The 18,842-nt window shown below is 41.7% G+C and overlaps 1 protein-coding gene across 2 annotated transcripts in view; it reads left to right on the top strand.

Annotated features, from left to right (window-relative positions):
• LOC126277932 (beta-galactosidase-1-like protein 2) overlaps positions 1-18,842 on the top strand; it is a 139,619-nt gene that overhangs the window by 67,615 nt on the left and 53,162 nt on the right. For both annotated transcript variants that reach the window (XM_049977513.1, XM_049977514.1), the window contains exons 2-4: positions 15,267-15,468; positions 16,033-16,218; positions 18,595-18,736. In XM_049977513.1, the coding sequence (XP_049833470.1) occupies positions 15,267-15,468; positions 16,033-16,218; positions 18,595-18,736 (530 nt within the window). The remainder of the gene's footprint in view (positions 1-15,266; positions 15,469-16,032; positions 16,219-18,594; positions 18,737-18,842) is intronic.

Genomic DNA, 18,842 nt, shown 5'->3' with positions numbered 1-18,842 from the left:
AGTATTGTTAAGGCCATCCCAGTGAAAGGTGCACTTATCGGTAAACAACACAATTGTGGGGAAGTCACTATCTCATGCAACACATTGCAGAAACCACTAGCAAAACCCTAGTCTGTGCTCGTAGTCTGCCACAGGATCTTTTGTTTCACCAAGTCACTGGTGAATTGCTGTAAACATTTGCAGGTGTGGGTGGTGTCTTGCAGGGTACCATTCCCCATGCAAGCCTTGAGCTTGGTGCGCATTACTGTCAGCTAGTCCATAAACAAAAACCGTATCTCGTTGTTCTTCAAACGAATACTGTGCCACCATGCTTACTGTATGATTAAATTGCAGGTGACGTGTGTGTGCTCCAAAGTGAAGCTTTTGTGTGAATGCCTCTGATGTGAGGTGGAGGCAAACAGCAAGATCTACTCGACATGTGTACGTATCATGTTAGGGCAGTTACGGGGCAAGGGACATGAACCAACAACCATAGCGCTGCCAGTCAACCGATGAATGGCAACAGGGCAGTCCCATGGCCAGTTATAGCGTATGGTGCCAAGTTTCTGCATTGTCAACCTACACAACATTAGTAACTTTGTTTTCTACTGGCCTCAGCTATCCAGGGTTAAAACTTTGTGACACAATTTTTCTCCACCCTGTATATTCAAATCAAAATTTAAGATTGTGGTGCTATTCACTTCTGCCTTCTGCCTGTAGTGCTATTTGGGCAATATTACTGTTAATAAATTGTACTAAGTCTGGGACCTTACCATGGGCACCCCTGCAGTTAGCTGATACCACATTAACAATTTCTCTTTTTGTTATGCGAGAAGAACATGAGTAATTTGTATGTTTCTCTGATTATGACACATATTTGTCATGATAATATTATGAGAAGGATATATTTTACTCACTATAAAGTGAAGATGGTGAGTCATAGACAGCCACAACAAAAAAGCTACTAAACATCAAAGAATGGAAAATCCAGGATGGAATGTAACAATATAATGAGAAGAAAAGTTGCTACTCACCATATAGCAGAGATTCTGAGTCACAGATAGGCACAACGAAAAGATTTTCACACTTAAAGCTTTTGGCCAATAACCTTCGTCAGCAATAGACACACACACACACACACACACACACACACACACACACACACACACACACACTCTGACACAAAAGCAACTCACACACATGACTGCAATCTCAGGCAACTGAAACCACACTGTGAGCAACAGCACCAGTGCATGATGGGAGTGGCGACTGGGTGGGGAAAAGGAGATGGCCGGGGCGAGAAGGAGAGGGATAGTATGGTTTGGATGGCGGACAGTGAAGTGCTACAGGTTGTGTGGCTGGCAGGGGAGAGGTGGGGAGGGGGGGGGGGGGGGGAGTGGTGGAAAAAGAGAGAAATAAATAAAAAAAATTAAAAAAAAGATGGAAGGTCACATTGAGACAGCACAGGATAAGACCAACCTATGCATCCATAAGGCATCTCCAATCGTCACCAGTGGAGAGAATAATGAAAGGCATTGGGGAATCTCTGCCGTATCTATTGCTCAAAAAGGCATGCCACCAGGGATACCTTCTTACATGATTTCCAGGACGTAATGAATGAGCTGCCATACGAAGTCACAAGAATGGCACCAGTGAGCAAGCTATGTGTAGTGCTGGAATGGGAGCAGGTAAGGGGCAGATGGGTGAGGACAGTGACTAATGATGACTACTAAACATGTAAGGTTTTGGCCATAAGGCCTTCTTCTGAAATAGACAACATACACATCCAGACATCCATGCAAGTGCAGCTCACACACTGTTTGCGTGAATGTGTGTGTGTGTGTGTGGTGTGTGTGTGTGTGTGTGTGTGTGTGTGTGTGTGTTTTGCCTATATAAGAAGAAGGCATTCTGGCCAAAAGCTTACATGTTTAGTAGTCTTTTTGTTGTGCCTGTCTGTGACTCAACATATCTGCTAGATGGTGAGTATCAATATGTTTTTTTCATAATATTATCATTATTCCATGCTGAATTCTTAAATTTTATCATGAGCCTGTGGAGGATTTTCTTTAACCTAAAATACCTCATCTTAATGCCACATACACTCTGTTACCTGAGTAACTGCTTTCTGTGTGTAGTACTTGCCCAATTTATTGAGGTAGGGTTTTCAGTTCCCTGTGTGACAGTGATGACCAAGAAATCTGCTGACCAAGAAATCTGCATTTGATATCATCACAGAAATCATCGGAGCCTCTGATTTAGGCCTTCATTCAGCTCTAAATCATATCTACAGCCAGTGGGTCACAGGCAATTCTGGTTATCCTGAATGAAAGCAGATCCAGTGCACATTCTGCTGCAGAATGAAAATTCATTCTGGAAACAACTCCTTAGGCTGTAGCTATAACATTTCCTGCAATATCTTCTCTACAAGACAGGTGAAGAGATGCTGAGAGAAGTGAAACTGTAAGGGTGTGTCATGAGTTAAGCCCTTCCCCTCAAAAGGCAAAGATCACAGGTTTGAGCCCTAATTTGGCATACAGATTTAATTTGTCAAAAAGTTTTTTAAAAAAACTGGATATGATGCTGCAAATCACAAGCCTTGCTCGTGCCATGTCTGGGAGGCTATATTAATTTCATTGATTCAGCCACCCGTCTAAAGAAACCAAGAATGGCAACTGAATCCGGGTGATAGGCATTGTTTGTACAAACTTGAGCTATGATTTGCAACCAGGTCCATCCAGTGTTCAGTAACTGTTAGAACACACATCTTGGAGGTTAGAACTATGGTGAATATATTGAGTGAATACTGGCCTTGCCCTGTGTGTGTCTCCATCACCCATGTTATACTGGAGTTCTCAGTGACCAGTGACTGACCAGTGATGCTCGGTGTTGTTAGGACTTTGCAGAAAAATAGGCCACAGGCACAACATAAGTGGGGTCCTGTGATGGCTGAAGTGTGTTTTTAACAATGGACAGCACCTGATTTCAGTTGCATTGGCCTTAATGGGACAATCTTGCAGCCAGCATTAACATTCACTTTCTGTGCAGAGATTCTTCCACCATTTGCTTTTGGTTGAGGACAAACTAGACATGTTATTTGTATTGGAAGGCATACCATAGCATCATCACAGCTGTGATGAGATTCCTGAGGTTCCACAGCTTTTGAAACAGGTGTCCAAATGTTGCTGCAGTCTAGGGCAGTAGCTTGAATCATGTTGTCTGTGGCCGGCTCAGCTTATAGCTGTTTCCAGACTGCAGCCAATCCCTAGTATGTTCACACACAACAACCACACCATTATGCAGACTAAATAATAAGATGGAACAAAGTACTAACATAATCAGTTAGAGGTTAACAGAAAACAGTGAGGAGACAGCAATGACCGCAAGATTGTTGCCTTGCAGGTGTTATAAATCTACATTATTAACATTATAATATACAAAGAATGAAAAAGTAACGTCCCCTAGTGTATCCCAGCTGGCGGAAACACAAACGTTCTGTGTAGAGATATTTTGGTAAACAAAAAAAGCTTTCTTCAGCTTGAAGGGGCAGTGAATCTTAGCTTTGGCAGTAATGCATTTCATAATTATAAAGTTAATTCTGCTAAAAAAATACATAAATAAATAATGAGATGAAAATTAACCTGCACTTTTAAGGATAGCTGTCTTAAAGTAGATATTTGACAACTATATACTATAGAAACAGACTGGGCTCTTTAGATCACTTGATGTTTACATTTCTGATAGAGTTCTCCAATTAGAAATAACAAAGGTGGCTTTCCTGTCCTTATATTTCAAAGTCTAGCTCAAACCAACAAAGGCACCTAATTTTTTGTGTAACTAGAGAATGAACCTATGCAGTTTAAGTACTTCAAAAGGTCATTGAAAAACTCTTCTTCATTTCTTGAGATCACCTTGAATGAAGACAATATTTTATTCTTGGCACACTTAATGCTGATGCCTCCAGTGTAATAGAAGCCAAACAGGGAGTGGAGCACATACACTGCTTGAGGGACAGAAAAGCATGTTGACAGTCCACAGACAATACAAATTTAACATCCTTTTGGTGAAGGCCTTTAACAGGGTGACAGATGTGCAGGGGCTTGAGGGATGAAATTAGCATAATAAGAAATCTTACCCAAACAGTGCAGAATCTTGGGCTACAGCAGGTTGACATTGGCTTTGGAACTCTTATCTGTGGGAACAAGGCGATCTTTGCTGATCATGTGACCCAAGAAATATACCTTTGTGGAAAAAAAAATTACATTTTTCCGGTTTCCATGAAAGCTGGTGTCCAGAAGGTGTTGGTAAACTGCCTGCAGATTTTGTAAATGCTCCTCTCATGTGGAACCCTTGTCTAATATGTAAACAGACTGGTTGATGCAGCAGGAAATGTCTTGAATCAACTGCTCCAAATATTGTTGATAAATTCCTGGCACAGACAAAATTTCGATGGACAAGCTATTAAACTGATATGGTGCAAATGAGGTGTTGATCACCAAGAAACTGAGGAGGGTCATCCATTTGACAACTGCAAGTATGCCGCACATAGGTTGATGTAGGAAAAATACTGGCTTCCTGACAATTTCATCGACAACTCCTCTGGCCATGGAACTGGATATAAGTCCATAACACATTGCACACTGACTGTTTCTTTAAAATTGTCAGAAGGGCACTTGATGCCACCTGGCTGCTGAATCCCCACCAGAGGGATGGCACACTGACTTGACAAAATGGGAGAAATGACACCGAAGTCCCACCAGAACTGCAACTCAGCCTGAACTTTGTCACACTTGGCAAAGGGAATTGGATGGGGGTAATAAAATTAAGATTTTGCTAATGGCAGAGGGAGACACATACCTCAAAATTTTCTGCTCCTTCCAAGGTATTCTTGAACAGCTGCTCATATGACTGTGATAAAGAATTCAAATCTTGATGGGAGACTGACTGAGACACTAGATGTTCTTTGTCCACTCTCTGGAAGCCAAATACTGAAAAGGCATCAAATCCAAGAATATTTTTTGCCCAACCTGAATTAACCACTAGCAGTGTAAGTTTCCATTCCACATTCTTATAAGGTGCTGAGAGAGAGAGAGAGAGAGAGAGAGAGAGAGAGAGAGAGAGAGAAAGCCCCCTTAAAGGAACACACTGTTTACTATAAGACACAACTAGACATACTGTCCACTGCAAAGCAGTTCAACCAAGGAGCCTGTACATTTCTAAGTTAATGATGCTGACTGTCACTCACATAGCTACCTGAAACTCATTTGTTTGTCCATCCATGACTAACATTATCAGAAAATGCTTGGAGTGATGATTGTGGGGTGCCAGAGACAACATCCGAGTCCAAGGTAAACATTACAGCCTCTGACGGCTGCCCTGTGTCTCGCTGACTTTCACCAACTGATACCAAATGGCCTTCTCTTCAACATACCCCACATGTGGTACTTGTAAATGAGCAGTCCTGTGTAGTGTATACCACATAATAACTGGGGCAGGACAGCTGACTGGCCCATTGAGTGGAAACATATGTGGAATGAGAACAATGGCGAGAGCCTGAAAAATATTCCAGGTTGGGACCACAACCTTTTGACTTATTTGTAGCTGCCAGGGATCACCGTGACATCGCTGCACTCGATTCGTCAAAGGCATCATCACACGGTGCCTCAGCAGGAGACATGAACACTTGGCCACCCTACAGCACATTGAGGTCTGTCTACTATGTGTATCTCCCTTCACCAACTACTTGTTATTGGAAAGTACATCCCTTGCTGCTGCTGTAAGTTCATGTGATTCAGCATTCTGGGCAACTTTGGCTAAGGAGGTGTCAGACAAAGGCAGTGTCCTAGTTTGGATGATGGCGTTAGGTGCTAACTGGACAATCATGTCTACAATTAGCAAGTATGCATACGAGGTAGCACAGTGGGGACAGTCAAACTGACACTTGCATGAAAGACCTTGTGGCTCTACTATCCAGGCTGCATAAGACTGCCTGGGATGTTTGTGGTGCTGGTTAAACTGTAACTGTGCTGCTACCATATCATGGCTTTGATGTACAAACTATTGTGGTGTGCCAATTGACAGAATTTCTCAAAGGTATGTTTTTTGAGCTCAGTGGCGGGCTTCAAATTTTATAACAAGTAGGCTGTATTAGCTGGATTGACAATAATCATTATCTGGGAATGCAGCAAGAACTGGCACAGATAATTCTTCCACCTCTCTACAGACTTGCAAAGCCAGTGAATGGGAGAAAGGTTCTCTGCGGGCACCTGGCCTTCCACCAGTGCGGCATTAGAGTAGGCCAGTTCTGCATGCTGTTTGAGTATTTTTTGCATCTGCACCTGCTGCAGCTTTAGTTGCTGCTCCTTCCAGCATTGAAAAAGTAGCAGGTCCATGATGGCCTCATATTAGCACTATGAAAAAAGAAGAAGACAAAAAGTGTCACACACATAAGAATGTCCTACATTGACACTTTTGTGTATGCTCAGGGTGTGATGATGCCACAAACTGTCACTGTCAGTACAATACAAATGTAAATGTGCTAGCCAATGGTAGCTCGACTAACAAAGTCTTGGGGCTGAACCCCAGAAGAGGGAACAAAACTTGACTGTCTGCTGCAGAGTATGCTTCACCTGTATGGAGTGCATCCACTCACACCAAACAGGTTGATATTGCAATGAATGAGACTGTCTGAATCATGTCGGGATGTATGAAGCCAACTCCAGTTGATAAAATCTACCCGAATGTTGGAATAGCTCCCCCCACTATTAAGAGGGCTATTGCTGCTGATGTAGAGAGGACTAAGCAAACTTATGATTCCACATGATCGTCAGGCTATAGTAGTCAGTTGACTGAAATCGAGAAAGAGCTTCATCGCCAGGACTCAACCACTAGAGGGGACACCTGAATTTATCTGCATCACCAGGTCGAAGAGCAAGCTACCACCTGATAGGAAGAGCTAGCTCCAGGAAATGACTTACCCTACCCTATTTGGAGATCACATCAGTTGTCTTGCGGTAGGTGTTCCTCTTTGCAAGACCAACATGCGAAAATGGGGCATTCTTCCAGCTGATGAAGATACATCCTGCAAGTGTGGAACAACACAAGACCCGGCCCACCTGCTAATTTGTCCTCAACTTGAACAACCCTCCACAACACAGGACCTGATCGAGGGAAATAACAATACCATCGGAGTTGCTACCATCAGGAAATGCTGAGCAGACATGGAAATGAATGAATGATCTTGATCTGTCTAAGGGGGAGAGGAAGTTCAAACACCTTAGAGATGAGCACAAAGATAAACACCAAATGTGACTATTGTGAGTGACTGTACAACTAAGCACACAGAAATAGAGAGAGAACAAGGTGAAGGGCAGGTCTGAGACAGCTGAAATATGTGTAAGAACTGATGGCCTTGGCTTATCACTGCTGACAGGTAAACGTCTTGTACAGGGGTTCTGCCCATGCAGTGCTTCACAAGTGGTGTCTGTGACAGCTTACCACATTATTCTACATTGGGATCCATACCAGCACATCTGTGTTCATATCAATGTCCACTGGTGGGGATACTAAAATTTCGTACTGAATTCAGTGATGGCTTCTAACCACACATTTGCAGTTATGTTAGAAATGTTTCATTTGTGGAACCATGTTTACTAGAATGTTTCTGCGTGTATTGCCATATTCATTCACCTGTGTCAGTTGGTGGTGGTAATTATGACCCTTCCACATTAAAGTTGCAACTTCAGAAAATTATAGTGAAATGCAAATAGGTCTGCAGAGGATTGATACTTAGTGCAGGAACTGATAGCAAACCCTCAACATAAATAAATGTTATGTTTAAATTTGGTAAGAAAATTTCTGCCAGAATGTAAATAATCTAGGAGTAAAAGAGACCACTCACTAAGTGCTGAATCATTAACAGGCACACAGAACAGCTTGAAAACTTGCTAGCTGCATGGCTGTCTGACAGGTCCTTTATTGAGCAGGAGAAAACACACACACACACACACACACACACACACACACACACACACACACACACACACACACACACACACACACACACTCTGTGACTTACCAAACGGGAAAGAGCTGGTAGATAGACACAATAAAAAACACAAACACACACACACACAAATATCAAGCTTTCACAACCCATGGTTGCTTCATCAGGAAAGAGGGAAGGAGAGGGAAAGACGAAAGGATGTGGATTTTAAGGGAGAGAGTAAGGAGTCATTCCAATCCTGGGAGCGGAAAGACTTACCTTTGGCGGAAAAAGGGACAGGTATACACACACATCTACATCTACATCTACATGACTACTCTGCAATTCACATTTAAGTGCTTGGCAGAGGGTTCATCGAACCACAATCATACTATCTCTCTACTATTCCACTCCCGAACAGCGAGCGGGAAAAACGAACACCTAAACCTTTCTGTTTGGGCTCTGATTTCTCTTATTTTATTTTGATGATCATTCCTACCTATGTAGGTTGGGCTCAACAAAATATTTTCGCATTCGGAAGAGAAAGTTGGTGACTGAAATTTCGTAAGAAGGTCTCGCCGCGACGAAAAACGTCTATGCTGTAATGACTTCCATCCCAACTCGCTTACCATATCTGCCACACTCTCTCCCCTATAACGCGATAATACAAAACGAGCTGCCCTTTTTTGCACCATTTCGATGTCCTCCGTCAATCCCACCTGGTAAGGATCCCACACCGCGCAGCAATATTCTAACAGAGGACGAACGAGTGTAGTGTAAGCTGTCTCTTTAGTGGACTTGTTGCATCTGCTAAGTGTCCTGCCAATGAAACGCAACCTTTGGCTCGCCTTCCCGACAATATTATCTATGTGGTCCTTCCAACTGAAGTTGTTCGTAATTTTAACACCCAGGTACTTAGTTGAATTGACAGCCTTGAGAATTGTACTATTTATCGAGTAATCGAATTCCAACGGATTTCTTTTGGAACTCATGTGGATCATCTCACACTTTTCGTTATTTAGCGTCAACTGCCACCTGACACACCATACAGCAATCTTTTCTAAATCGCTTTGCAGCTGATACTGGTCTTCGGATGACCTTACTAGACGGTAAATTACAGCATCATCTGCGAACAGTCTAAGAGAACTGCTCAGATTGTCACCCAGGTCATTTATATAGATCAGGAACAGTAGAGGTCCCAGGACGCTTCCCTGGGGAACACCTGATATCACTTCAGTTTTACTCGATGATTTGCCGTCTATTACTACGAACTGCGACCTTCCTGACAGGAAATCACGAATCCAGTCGCACAACTGAGACGATACCCCATAGCTCCGCAGCTTGATTAGAAGTCGCTTGTGAGGAACGATGTCAAAAGCTTTCCGGAAATCTAGAAATACGGAATCGACTTGAGATCCCCTGTCGATAGCGGCCATTACTTCGTGCGAATAAAGAGCTAGCTGCGTTGCACAAGAGCGATGTTTTCTAAAGCCATGCTGATTACGTGTCAATAGATCGTTCCCTTCGAGGTGGTTCATAGTGTTTGAATACAGTATATGCTCCAAAACCCTACTGCAAACCGACGTCAATGATATAGGTCTGTAGTTAAATGGATTACTCCTACTACCCTTCTTAAACACTGGTGCGACCTGCGCAATTTTCCAATCTGTAGGTACAGATCTATCGGTGAGCGAGCGGTTGTATATGAGTGCTAAGTAGGGAGCTATAGTATCAGCGTAATCTGAAAGGAACCTAATCGGTATACAATCTGGACCTGAAGACTTGCCCGTATTAAGCGATTTGAGTTGCTTCGCAACCCCTAAGGTATCTACTTCTAAGAAACTCATGCTAGCAGATGTTCGTGTTTCAAATTCTGGAATATTCCATTCGTCTTCCCTGGTGAAGGAATTTCGGAAAACTGCGTTCAATAACTCCGCTTTAGTGGCACAGTCGTCGATAACAGTACCATCGGCACTGCGCAGCGAAGGTATTGACTGTGTCTTGCCGCTTGTGTATTTTACATACGACCAGAATTTCTTCGGATTTTCTACCAAATTTCGAGACAATGTTTCGTTGTGGAACCTATTAAAGGCATCTCGCATCAAAGTACGTGCCAAATTTCGCGCGTCTGTAAATTTTAGCCCATCTTCGGGATTTCGCGTTCTTCTGAACTTCGCATGCTTTTTCCGTTGCCTCTGCAACAGCGTTCGGACCTTTTTTGTGTACCACGGGGGATCCGTTCCATCTCTTACCAATTTATGAGGTATGAATCTCTCAATTGCTGCTGCTACTATATCTTTGAATTTGAGCCACATCTCGTCTACATTCGCATAGTCAGTTCGGAAGGAATGGAAATTGTCTTTTAGGAAGGCTTCTAGTGGCACTTTATCCGCTTTTTTAAATAAAATTATTTTGTGTTTGTTTCTGATGGGTTTGGAAGAAATGGTATTGAGCCTAGCTACAATGACCTTGTGATCACTAATCCCTGTATCAGTCATGATGCTCTCTATCAGCTCTGGATTGTTTGTGGCCAAGAGGTCAAGTGTGTTTTCACAACCATTTACAATTCGCGTGGGTTCGTGGACTAACTGCTCGAAATAATTTTCGGAGAATGCATTTAGGACAATCTCGGAAGACGTTTTCTGCCTACCACCGGTTTTGAACAGGTATTTTTGCCAACATACCGAGGGTAGGTTGAAGTCCCCACCAACTATAACCGTATGAGTGGGGTATTTATTTGTTACGAGACTCAAACTTTCTCTGAACTGTTCCGCAACTGTATCATCGGAGTCTGGGGGTCGGTAGAAGGAGCCAATTATTAACTTAATTCGGCTGTTAAGTATAACCTCCACCCACACCAATTCGCATGGAGTATCTACTTCGACTTCACTACAAGATAAACCACTACTGACAGACACAAACACTCCACCACCAATTCTGCCTAATCTATCTTTCCTGAACACCGTCTGAGACTTCGTAAAAATTTCTGCAGAACTTATTTCAGGCTTTAGCCAGCTTTCTGTACCTATAACGATATCAGCTTCTGTGCTTTCTATTAGCGCTTGAAGCTCAGGGACTTTTCCAGCGCAACTACAACAATTTACAACTATAATTCCGACTGTTCCTTGATCCAAGCACGTCCTGTAATTGCCAAGCACCCTTTGACATTGCAGCCCATCCCGCACTTTCCCGAGGCCTTCTAACCTAAAAAACCGCCCAGTCCACGCCACACAGCCTCCGCTACCCGTGTAGCCGCCAGCTGAGTGTAGTGAACTCCTGACCTATTCAGCGGAACCCGAAACCCCACCACCCTATGGCGCAAGTCAAGGAATCTGCAGCCAATACGGTCGCAAAACCGTCTGAGCCTCTGATTCAGACCCTCCACCCGGCTCTGCACCAAAGGTCCGCAGTCGGTTCTGTCAACGATGCTGCAGATGGTGAGCTCTGCCTTCATCTCGTAAGCAAGACCGGCAGCCTTCACCAAATCAGATAGCCGCTGGAATCCAGAGAGAATTTCCTCAGATCCAAAGCGACACACGTCATTAGTGCCGACATGTGCCACCACCTGCAGCTGGCTGCACCCTGTGCTCTTCATGGCATCCGGAAGGACCCTTTCCACATCAGGAATGACTCCTCCCGGAATGCACACGGAGTGCACACTGGATTTCTTCCCCTCCTTAGCCGCCGTATCCCTAAGGGGATCCATCCGCACATGTACATCGCTGTATATGTGCGGATGAATATGTGTGTGTGTGCGAGTGTATATCTGTCCCTTTACCCCCCCACCCCCCTCCCAAGGTAAGTCTTTCCGTTCCCAGGATTGGAATGACTCCTTACCCTCTCCCTTAAAACCCACATCATTTCGTCTTTCCCTCTCCTTCCCTCTTTCCTGATGAAGCAACCATGGGTTGTGAAAGCTTGATATTTGTGTGTGTGTGTGTGTGTTTGTGTTTTTTATTGTGTCTATCTACAAGTGTTTTCCCGTTTGGTAAGTCACATCATCCTTTTTAATATATTTTTCCCATGTGGGATGTTTCGAGGGGATGGGGGGGAGAAAGAGATGGAACATGGGAGAAGGTGTTGGGAAGGGCTGGATGGCAGCTTTTGTGCAGCACAGAATGAAGATTTTGTGATGGCATCAATCGGGAGGGTATGAGAGGACAGAGGAGGGGGAGACTGGTGGATGGAGGGTGTGGGTGTAGTGGATTAGTGAAGATTGCGGTCAGCATGGTTCTGGGAGCGAAACATGTGTAGGAAGGATAACTTTGATCTGCATAATTCAGGAAAGCTGATGCTGAGGGGAGGGATTCAGATGAAATGAGTTGTGGAGCAGCCATTTACCTGGAACATGTTTTGTCAGCAAGATGTTCCACTACTCGGTGGTCAATCCCACATAAAATGCTTTGCAGAACTTGCAGCAGAACTGGTATATGAGATGACTGCTTTCTTAGGTGACCATGCCTCTGATGGGATAGGATATACACTATGTGATCCAAAGTATCCGGCACCCCCAAAAACATTTGTTTTTCGAATTAAGTGCGTTGTGCTGCCACCTACTGCGAGGTACTCCATATCAGCAACCTCAGTGGCCATTAGACATGAGAGCGCAGAATGGTGCACTTCCGGAACTCACAGACTTCACACGTGGTCAGGTGACTGGGTGTCACTTGTGTCATACCACTGTATGCATGATTTCCACACTCCTAAACATCCATAAGTCCACTGTTTCTGTTGTGATAGTGAAGTGGAAATGTGAAGGGACACATGCAGCACAAAATCATACTGGCCGACCTCGTCCATTGTCTGACAGTGACTGCCGACAGTTGAAGAGACTCATAATGTGTAATAGGCAGACATCTATCCAGACCATCACACAAAAATTCCAAACTGCATCAGGATCCGCTGCAAGTACTGTGACAGTTAAGTGGGAGGTGGGAAAACTAGGATTTCATGGTTGAGCAGCTGCTCATAATCCACACATCACACCGGTAAATGCCAAATGATGCCTTGCTTGGTGTAAGGAGCATAAATGTTGGACGATTGACTAGTGGAAAAACATTGTGTGGAGTTACAAATCACAGTACACAATGTGTCATTCTGATGGCAAGGTGTGGATATGGAGAATGTCCAGTGAACGTCATCTGCCAGCCAACAGTAAAATTCGGAGGCGGTGGGGTTATGGTGTGGTCGTGTTTTTCATGGAGGGGGCCTGCATCCCTTGTTGTTTTGCATGGCACTATCACAGCACAGGCCTACAATGATGTGTTGAGCACCCTCTTGCTTCCACTGTTGAAGAGCAATTCAGGGATGGCAATTGCATCTTTCAACATGATGGAGCACCTGTTCATAATGCATGGCCTGTGGCGGTGTGGTTACACGACAACAACATCCCTGTAATGGACTGGCGTGCACAGAGGCCTGACCTGACTCCTATAGAACACCTTTGGGATATTTTGGAATGCTGACTTTGTGCCAGGCCTCACCGATCGACATCAATACCTCTCCTCAGTCCAGCACTCCATGAAAAAAGGGTTGCCATTCCCCAAGAAACCTTCCAGCACCTGATTGAATGTATGCCTGTTAGAGTGGAAGCTGTCATCAAGGCTATGGGTGGGCCAACACCATACTGAATTTCAGCATTACCAATGGAGGGCACCACGATCTTGTAAGTCATTTCCAGCCAGGTGTCCAGATACTTTTGACCACATAGTGTATATGCCTTTGACAGAATTGGAGTAGGAAGTGCTGAGCAGCTTATGCACCTGTATCTTGCACAAGTATATTATCCCAGTGGCAATGGATTTGGAATAGGAGTGGCATAGGGATGTGGACAAGTCTTGCAATTCTTATCCTATACACTTGCTGCCTCCTACCTCCTGCACTCCAACCCTCACACCAGTTGCGTCCTTCCAAGCCACCAGCCACCCCAGTGCAACCCCTTATCTCACTTCCCACCTTTTTCTCCCTTTATCCACCCCATCTAATACACAATCCTCCACCCACTTCAACTGTCGAACTGCAATCCTGGCGTTGTGTATCCAGACAGTCGAGTGTAGCTGCAAAGGTGTGTGTGTGTGTGTGTGTGTGTGTGTGTGTGTGTGTGTGTGTGTGTGTGTGTGTGTGTGATAGGAAGATACATAATTTTTCAATTACACAGTTGCTAATCAACTGTTGTAACCATAATAACTGTAGAATATTTAGTAATATATGTAGAGGGCAACATAAACCAGAACTGCCACATAGACCTAGTTTCAAGAAAAGCAGGTTCCAGAATGATATTCATTGGAAGAATCATAACACACTATAATTCACTCACAAAGGAAGTAGCTTACAAAACCTAGTTACACTGATTCTTGAATATTGCTAACCAGTCTAGAACAAAGGGGACATTGCAGATTACTGATAGGTTTACTGTTAAAATTCCTAGAGTGTACATTCCAAGAAGAGTCAGACAGCATATTACTTTGCTTGATATATGTCTCACGAAATGACCATGATGGGAAAATCAGAGAAATTTGAATTGGTACAAAGTCCTAATGACAGTCATTCTCGTCACATCCCTTTTGTGACTGGAACCAGAAAGGGGGAAATTATCATTGTAGTAGAGTTAGGTGTAGTTGCTCTATTGTTTGTATTTCTAATATGTGGTGATTGGTGCAATCTTTTCAGCTATGAAAAGTGAGTTATTGAGATTTGGTAATAATTAGTACTCACTAAAACACACGTGTTCCATGCATAATTGTTACTATTATCACTCAATTGCATACATATAAAAACAAAGCAGCAAACCGTAACCAAAAGTTTGTTTTTATATGATAGCTTTCATGCATTTCTAGTTTCTTTCGCCATCATTAGTTCTAACTTATTTACATAATTTTTTGAATATATATTCACCTTCTTTATAGCAGAATCTTCTTTTTAATCAAAAGTGTTGTGTATATGTCAGTGTATTTAACTCCAGTGAGCGACAAAACCACCATTTTACAAAATGCAACCAATGAAAAATTAATATTGAGTACTACTTGTCTGAAGCAACTTGAGGCCAGTATATCAATAGTTAGCAAATAAATTTTAAGCTTCTGTGCTTTAGTAAGTGAGGCTAGAGCACAAGAATGGTGTTGGGGACAAGGAACAGCTTTTATGTTTTAACTAAAAAAAAAAAGAGTGATTGTAATGAAAATATAAGGAAATACATAATATAAATTTTTAGATATTATTAAGCACCTTCTCCCTTGTACTTGCTTAATAAGTGCACATTATTTTTTTTATTATTACATTAATTTAAGAGCAATTACATTTGTTTCAGATGAAGAACTGCAACCAGTTCTCAAGTACTACCAAGGTTCATCAATAGAATCTGGGCTTGTGGCAGATGCTGATGGTTTCCACCTAAACAATAAGAATCTCACTATATTCAGTGGTGCACTTCATTATTTCAGAGTGCATCCTTCATACTGGGAAGATCGCATAGCCAAGATTAGTGCATTGGGACTTGTTGCGGTTGAGACGTAAGTTCATATTTATATGTTCTATATGTCTAAATTAAATCTCTCAGTACTGCTTTTGTTCCTACCACACACTGTCCTTATGCCATGTTATTAGCAATTCACACTCCTAAATATTCTATTAGTTTTGTGCTAAGACATTTGGGAAACATAAAATTGATGATTTTTGAAAATTTCAGATACACTAGCAGATGGCATGAATTGCCAGGGACTTTTTCTTTATTTTATTGACATTACACAAATGTGTACAAATAAGAAAGTGTAATTATATTAGTAGTTCACCAAATAGTATGTGCAGCTTGCATATTATAAGTCAGGCTAATATGTGAGAAACCAAAACATAAAAAAACCATATTTTGTGAATTGCCAAAAGACCATCTCAAGGTGAAGCTCATTGTGTTATTTTGATCATATACATATTTTAGGCAAAAATCTTAAAACAAATATTGCCATTTGCTTAAACAGTGGTTTTGGGTCAAATTTTCAGTCTTAATTATTTTTTATAAATATTTATGAACTTACTTAATGATAAAAGTTAAAAGATCTGACTGTCAATCTTTCTTTTAGATATGTACCATGGAACTTACATGAGCCTGAGGAAGGTGTTTACGACTTTGGAGATGGAGACCGAGAATTCTCTGCCTTTTTGAACCTAGATTTATTCATTCAAAAGGTGTACGAAGCTAATCTTCTAATGTTGATAAGGCCTGGACCTTACATTTGTGCAGAATGGGAATTTGGTGGCTTACCAAGGTATGAAACTGACAAAAAGTCTTATATTGTTGATACTAATGTGGAGGAAACATTTTGTATATCATGTCATATAAGACAGTTTTCAGTTTCAGTATATTGCGCATCATGACAAAATGAAGTGCAGGTATGGTAATAATAATAATAATAATAATAATAATAATAATAATAATAATAATAATTGCTGTATGGAATGAATATTAATGTAGTTGATAATAGAAGATCCTGTAGAAGCCCCTTTGCAGTACTTAGGATTCTAACAATAATATACCAATACATCTTCTCCTTAATGATATTTTTATTTAATAATAAGAGTGAATTTAATATGAATTGTGAGATTTACAGTAACAAAATTAGAAGTAAATATAACTTTGATATAGATTATGTATGGTATCCTGCCCACTCGTCTCTTATAGGGTGCCTAAGGGATGCTGCTTTCTCGGATAGCTGTACAACAATTCAAGCAAATCACATTAATGGTTTTTATTACAATACAATAGATTGACAATACTTAACTTTGGTTTACAATGTCATGTCACAAGCTATTGGTGACACACAAATAATCCATGTCTTTCGCTACATAGAATGTCCATGGAAGTAATGGATCTGGATCACAAGTAACAGCTCTACTACTGCGCCTCTTCTACTGTCCGGTTGAGGCTGGCAGGAGCGGCACTTATATTCTCTTCGGGTAGAAACCACTCCTGTTGTGGTGATGTCCTAGTCAGCTGACGCTGTCACACGGCCCTCTCTGCTCCTGTGTTCTCCATTATCGTGCCGGTGCTCATTGATATGCTGGAACATTGTGCATACCTGTCTACAGTTCAAACTGCTTTTATAAGGAGCAGTCAAATGAAAATAACACATACAAAAAAAGTAAGCAAACGGTTTATTATTTCAAAAGTAATCACCATAACTGTTTAAATGTTTATCCCACTGTGAGACAAGTTTGTACCCAGGTGTGCTCATCTTCATCCAAAGCATATCGACAAACACAAACATCCTTTCTCAGGCCTCCAAAAATATGATAATTGCGTGAGGGGAGTTCAGGAGTGTGTGGAGGATGTGTGAAGCCTTCCCAGCAAAACTTCTGCAGCATACTCAAAATAACCTTGTCAACATGTGGTTAGGTACTGTCATGCAACAGAACAATGCTGTCCGTCAACATTCCTGTGCATTTGACCATCTTGTCTCACAGTGGGATAAATTTATTAACTATTACGGTGATTACTTTTGAAATAATAAACATTTTACTTACTTTGTTTCCATCTTTCACATTTTCATTTGACAGCTTCTTAGATATTCTGGTGCAAAAGCCATTAACAAGTTGCTTGCAGACACCTGGCAGGAAATTGGAATCCCAAAATTTCCAGAGTTAAAACAAAAGGACTCCATTTCTAATTTATCAGAATATTTGTTCTCAGGGATATAAGTTACGCATAGCTCTAATGCTTATATTAAACAAACCTAGGCTTCACCAGAATATATACAGTTGATAGTTTTCTGTGTAAAGTTACATAAATATATCGTTTGAAGTATTAGATAAAAACAGAGGCTAAGTAATTTAAAAGAAGGAGCCAGGGTTTTTTCAAAGAAGTTTTTCACCTAACATATATAAATACTGGTAAGATTTTCATAAAAATCAGTATGAGTAAATCAGCACTAGTCATAATTTGTTGATAATGTACTTCAGAGAGTAGGCTGAAATGGCTGCTTCTTCCTGTTTAAGTATACCTTCTTTCACACAACATCATAGTAGGTTGTCCTTCATAATCTATAGAACATGATGTATGAGTGAATGAATGGCACATGACACACACACACACACACACACACACACACACACACACACACACACACACACACACACACACACACACAATTTCCCCCCTCCCCCCATCACCACCACCACCACACACAATTTGCCCAGGCCTCCCAACACTTTCCTAAACCTTCTGTGCTCCAACAGATTTTCCCTGCTCCTCTGCCACAATTCATCCTTCTCTCTTTTCACAATTGTGTATAGTCACTCCACAGCTAAGTCTACCACAGGTCAGGTGGTGTATTGTTTTAGCTCTACCTATGCATGACCTCTTATTAATCAGTTGCAGGGGAGCAGTTGCCTTTATAAATTTTTGTTACTAGTAGAAACTAAGGGGTATTGGAGAAGGATGTGGGAATACCTTTGAATTCATGTGATTCCCAAATGATTTTTTATAGTCTGAACAAATTGACTTGTATTGATGAGGAAGCAACATTTCTTCAGTTTCATTGTTCTTTCAAATCTATCAGCAGTTAATCAGAAATTATAATTATGCTTCTTTTGTCTGTGTCGTTGCATATCACTATTTTTGGATAATGTCAATTCTTCTTTTGTAGCTGGCTGCTCAGAACATCAGGTATCAAAGTACGAACTTCTGATGAGAAATACACTTCAAAAGTAAAAGCATACTATGATAAACTACTGCCAATTATAGCAAAATGGCAGTTTATAAAAGGTGGACCTATCATTGCAGTTCAGGTGAGACTTATATTGATGTGATGTTTGTGGTCACTGAAGTTATGTTATATAATTTGAGAATGATGTACATTTACTATCATTCTTATTTCTGTTCTGTAGTTTGTCT

This window comes from Schistocerca gregaria, chromosome 6, assembly GCF_023897955.1.
Source record: "Schistocerca gregaria isolate iqSchGreg1 chromosome 6, iqSchGreg1.2, whole genome shotgun sequence".
NCBI lineage: Eukaryota > Metazoa > Arthropoda > Insecta > Orthoptera > Acrididae > Schistocerca > Schistocerca gregaria.
This window is presented reverse-complemented; position numbering and strand designations above follow the sequence as displayed.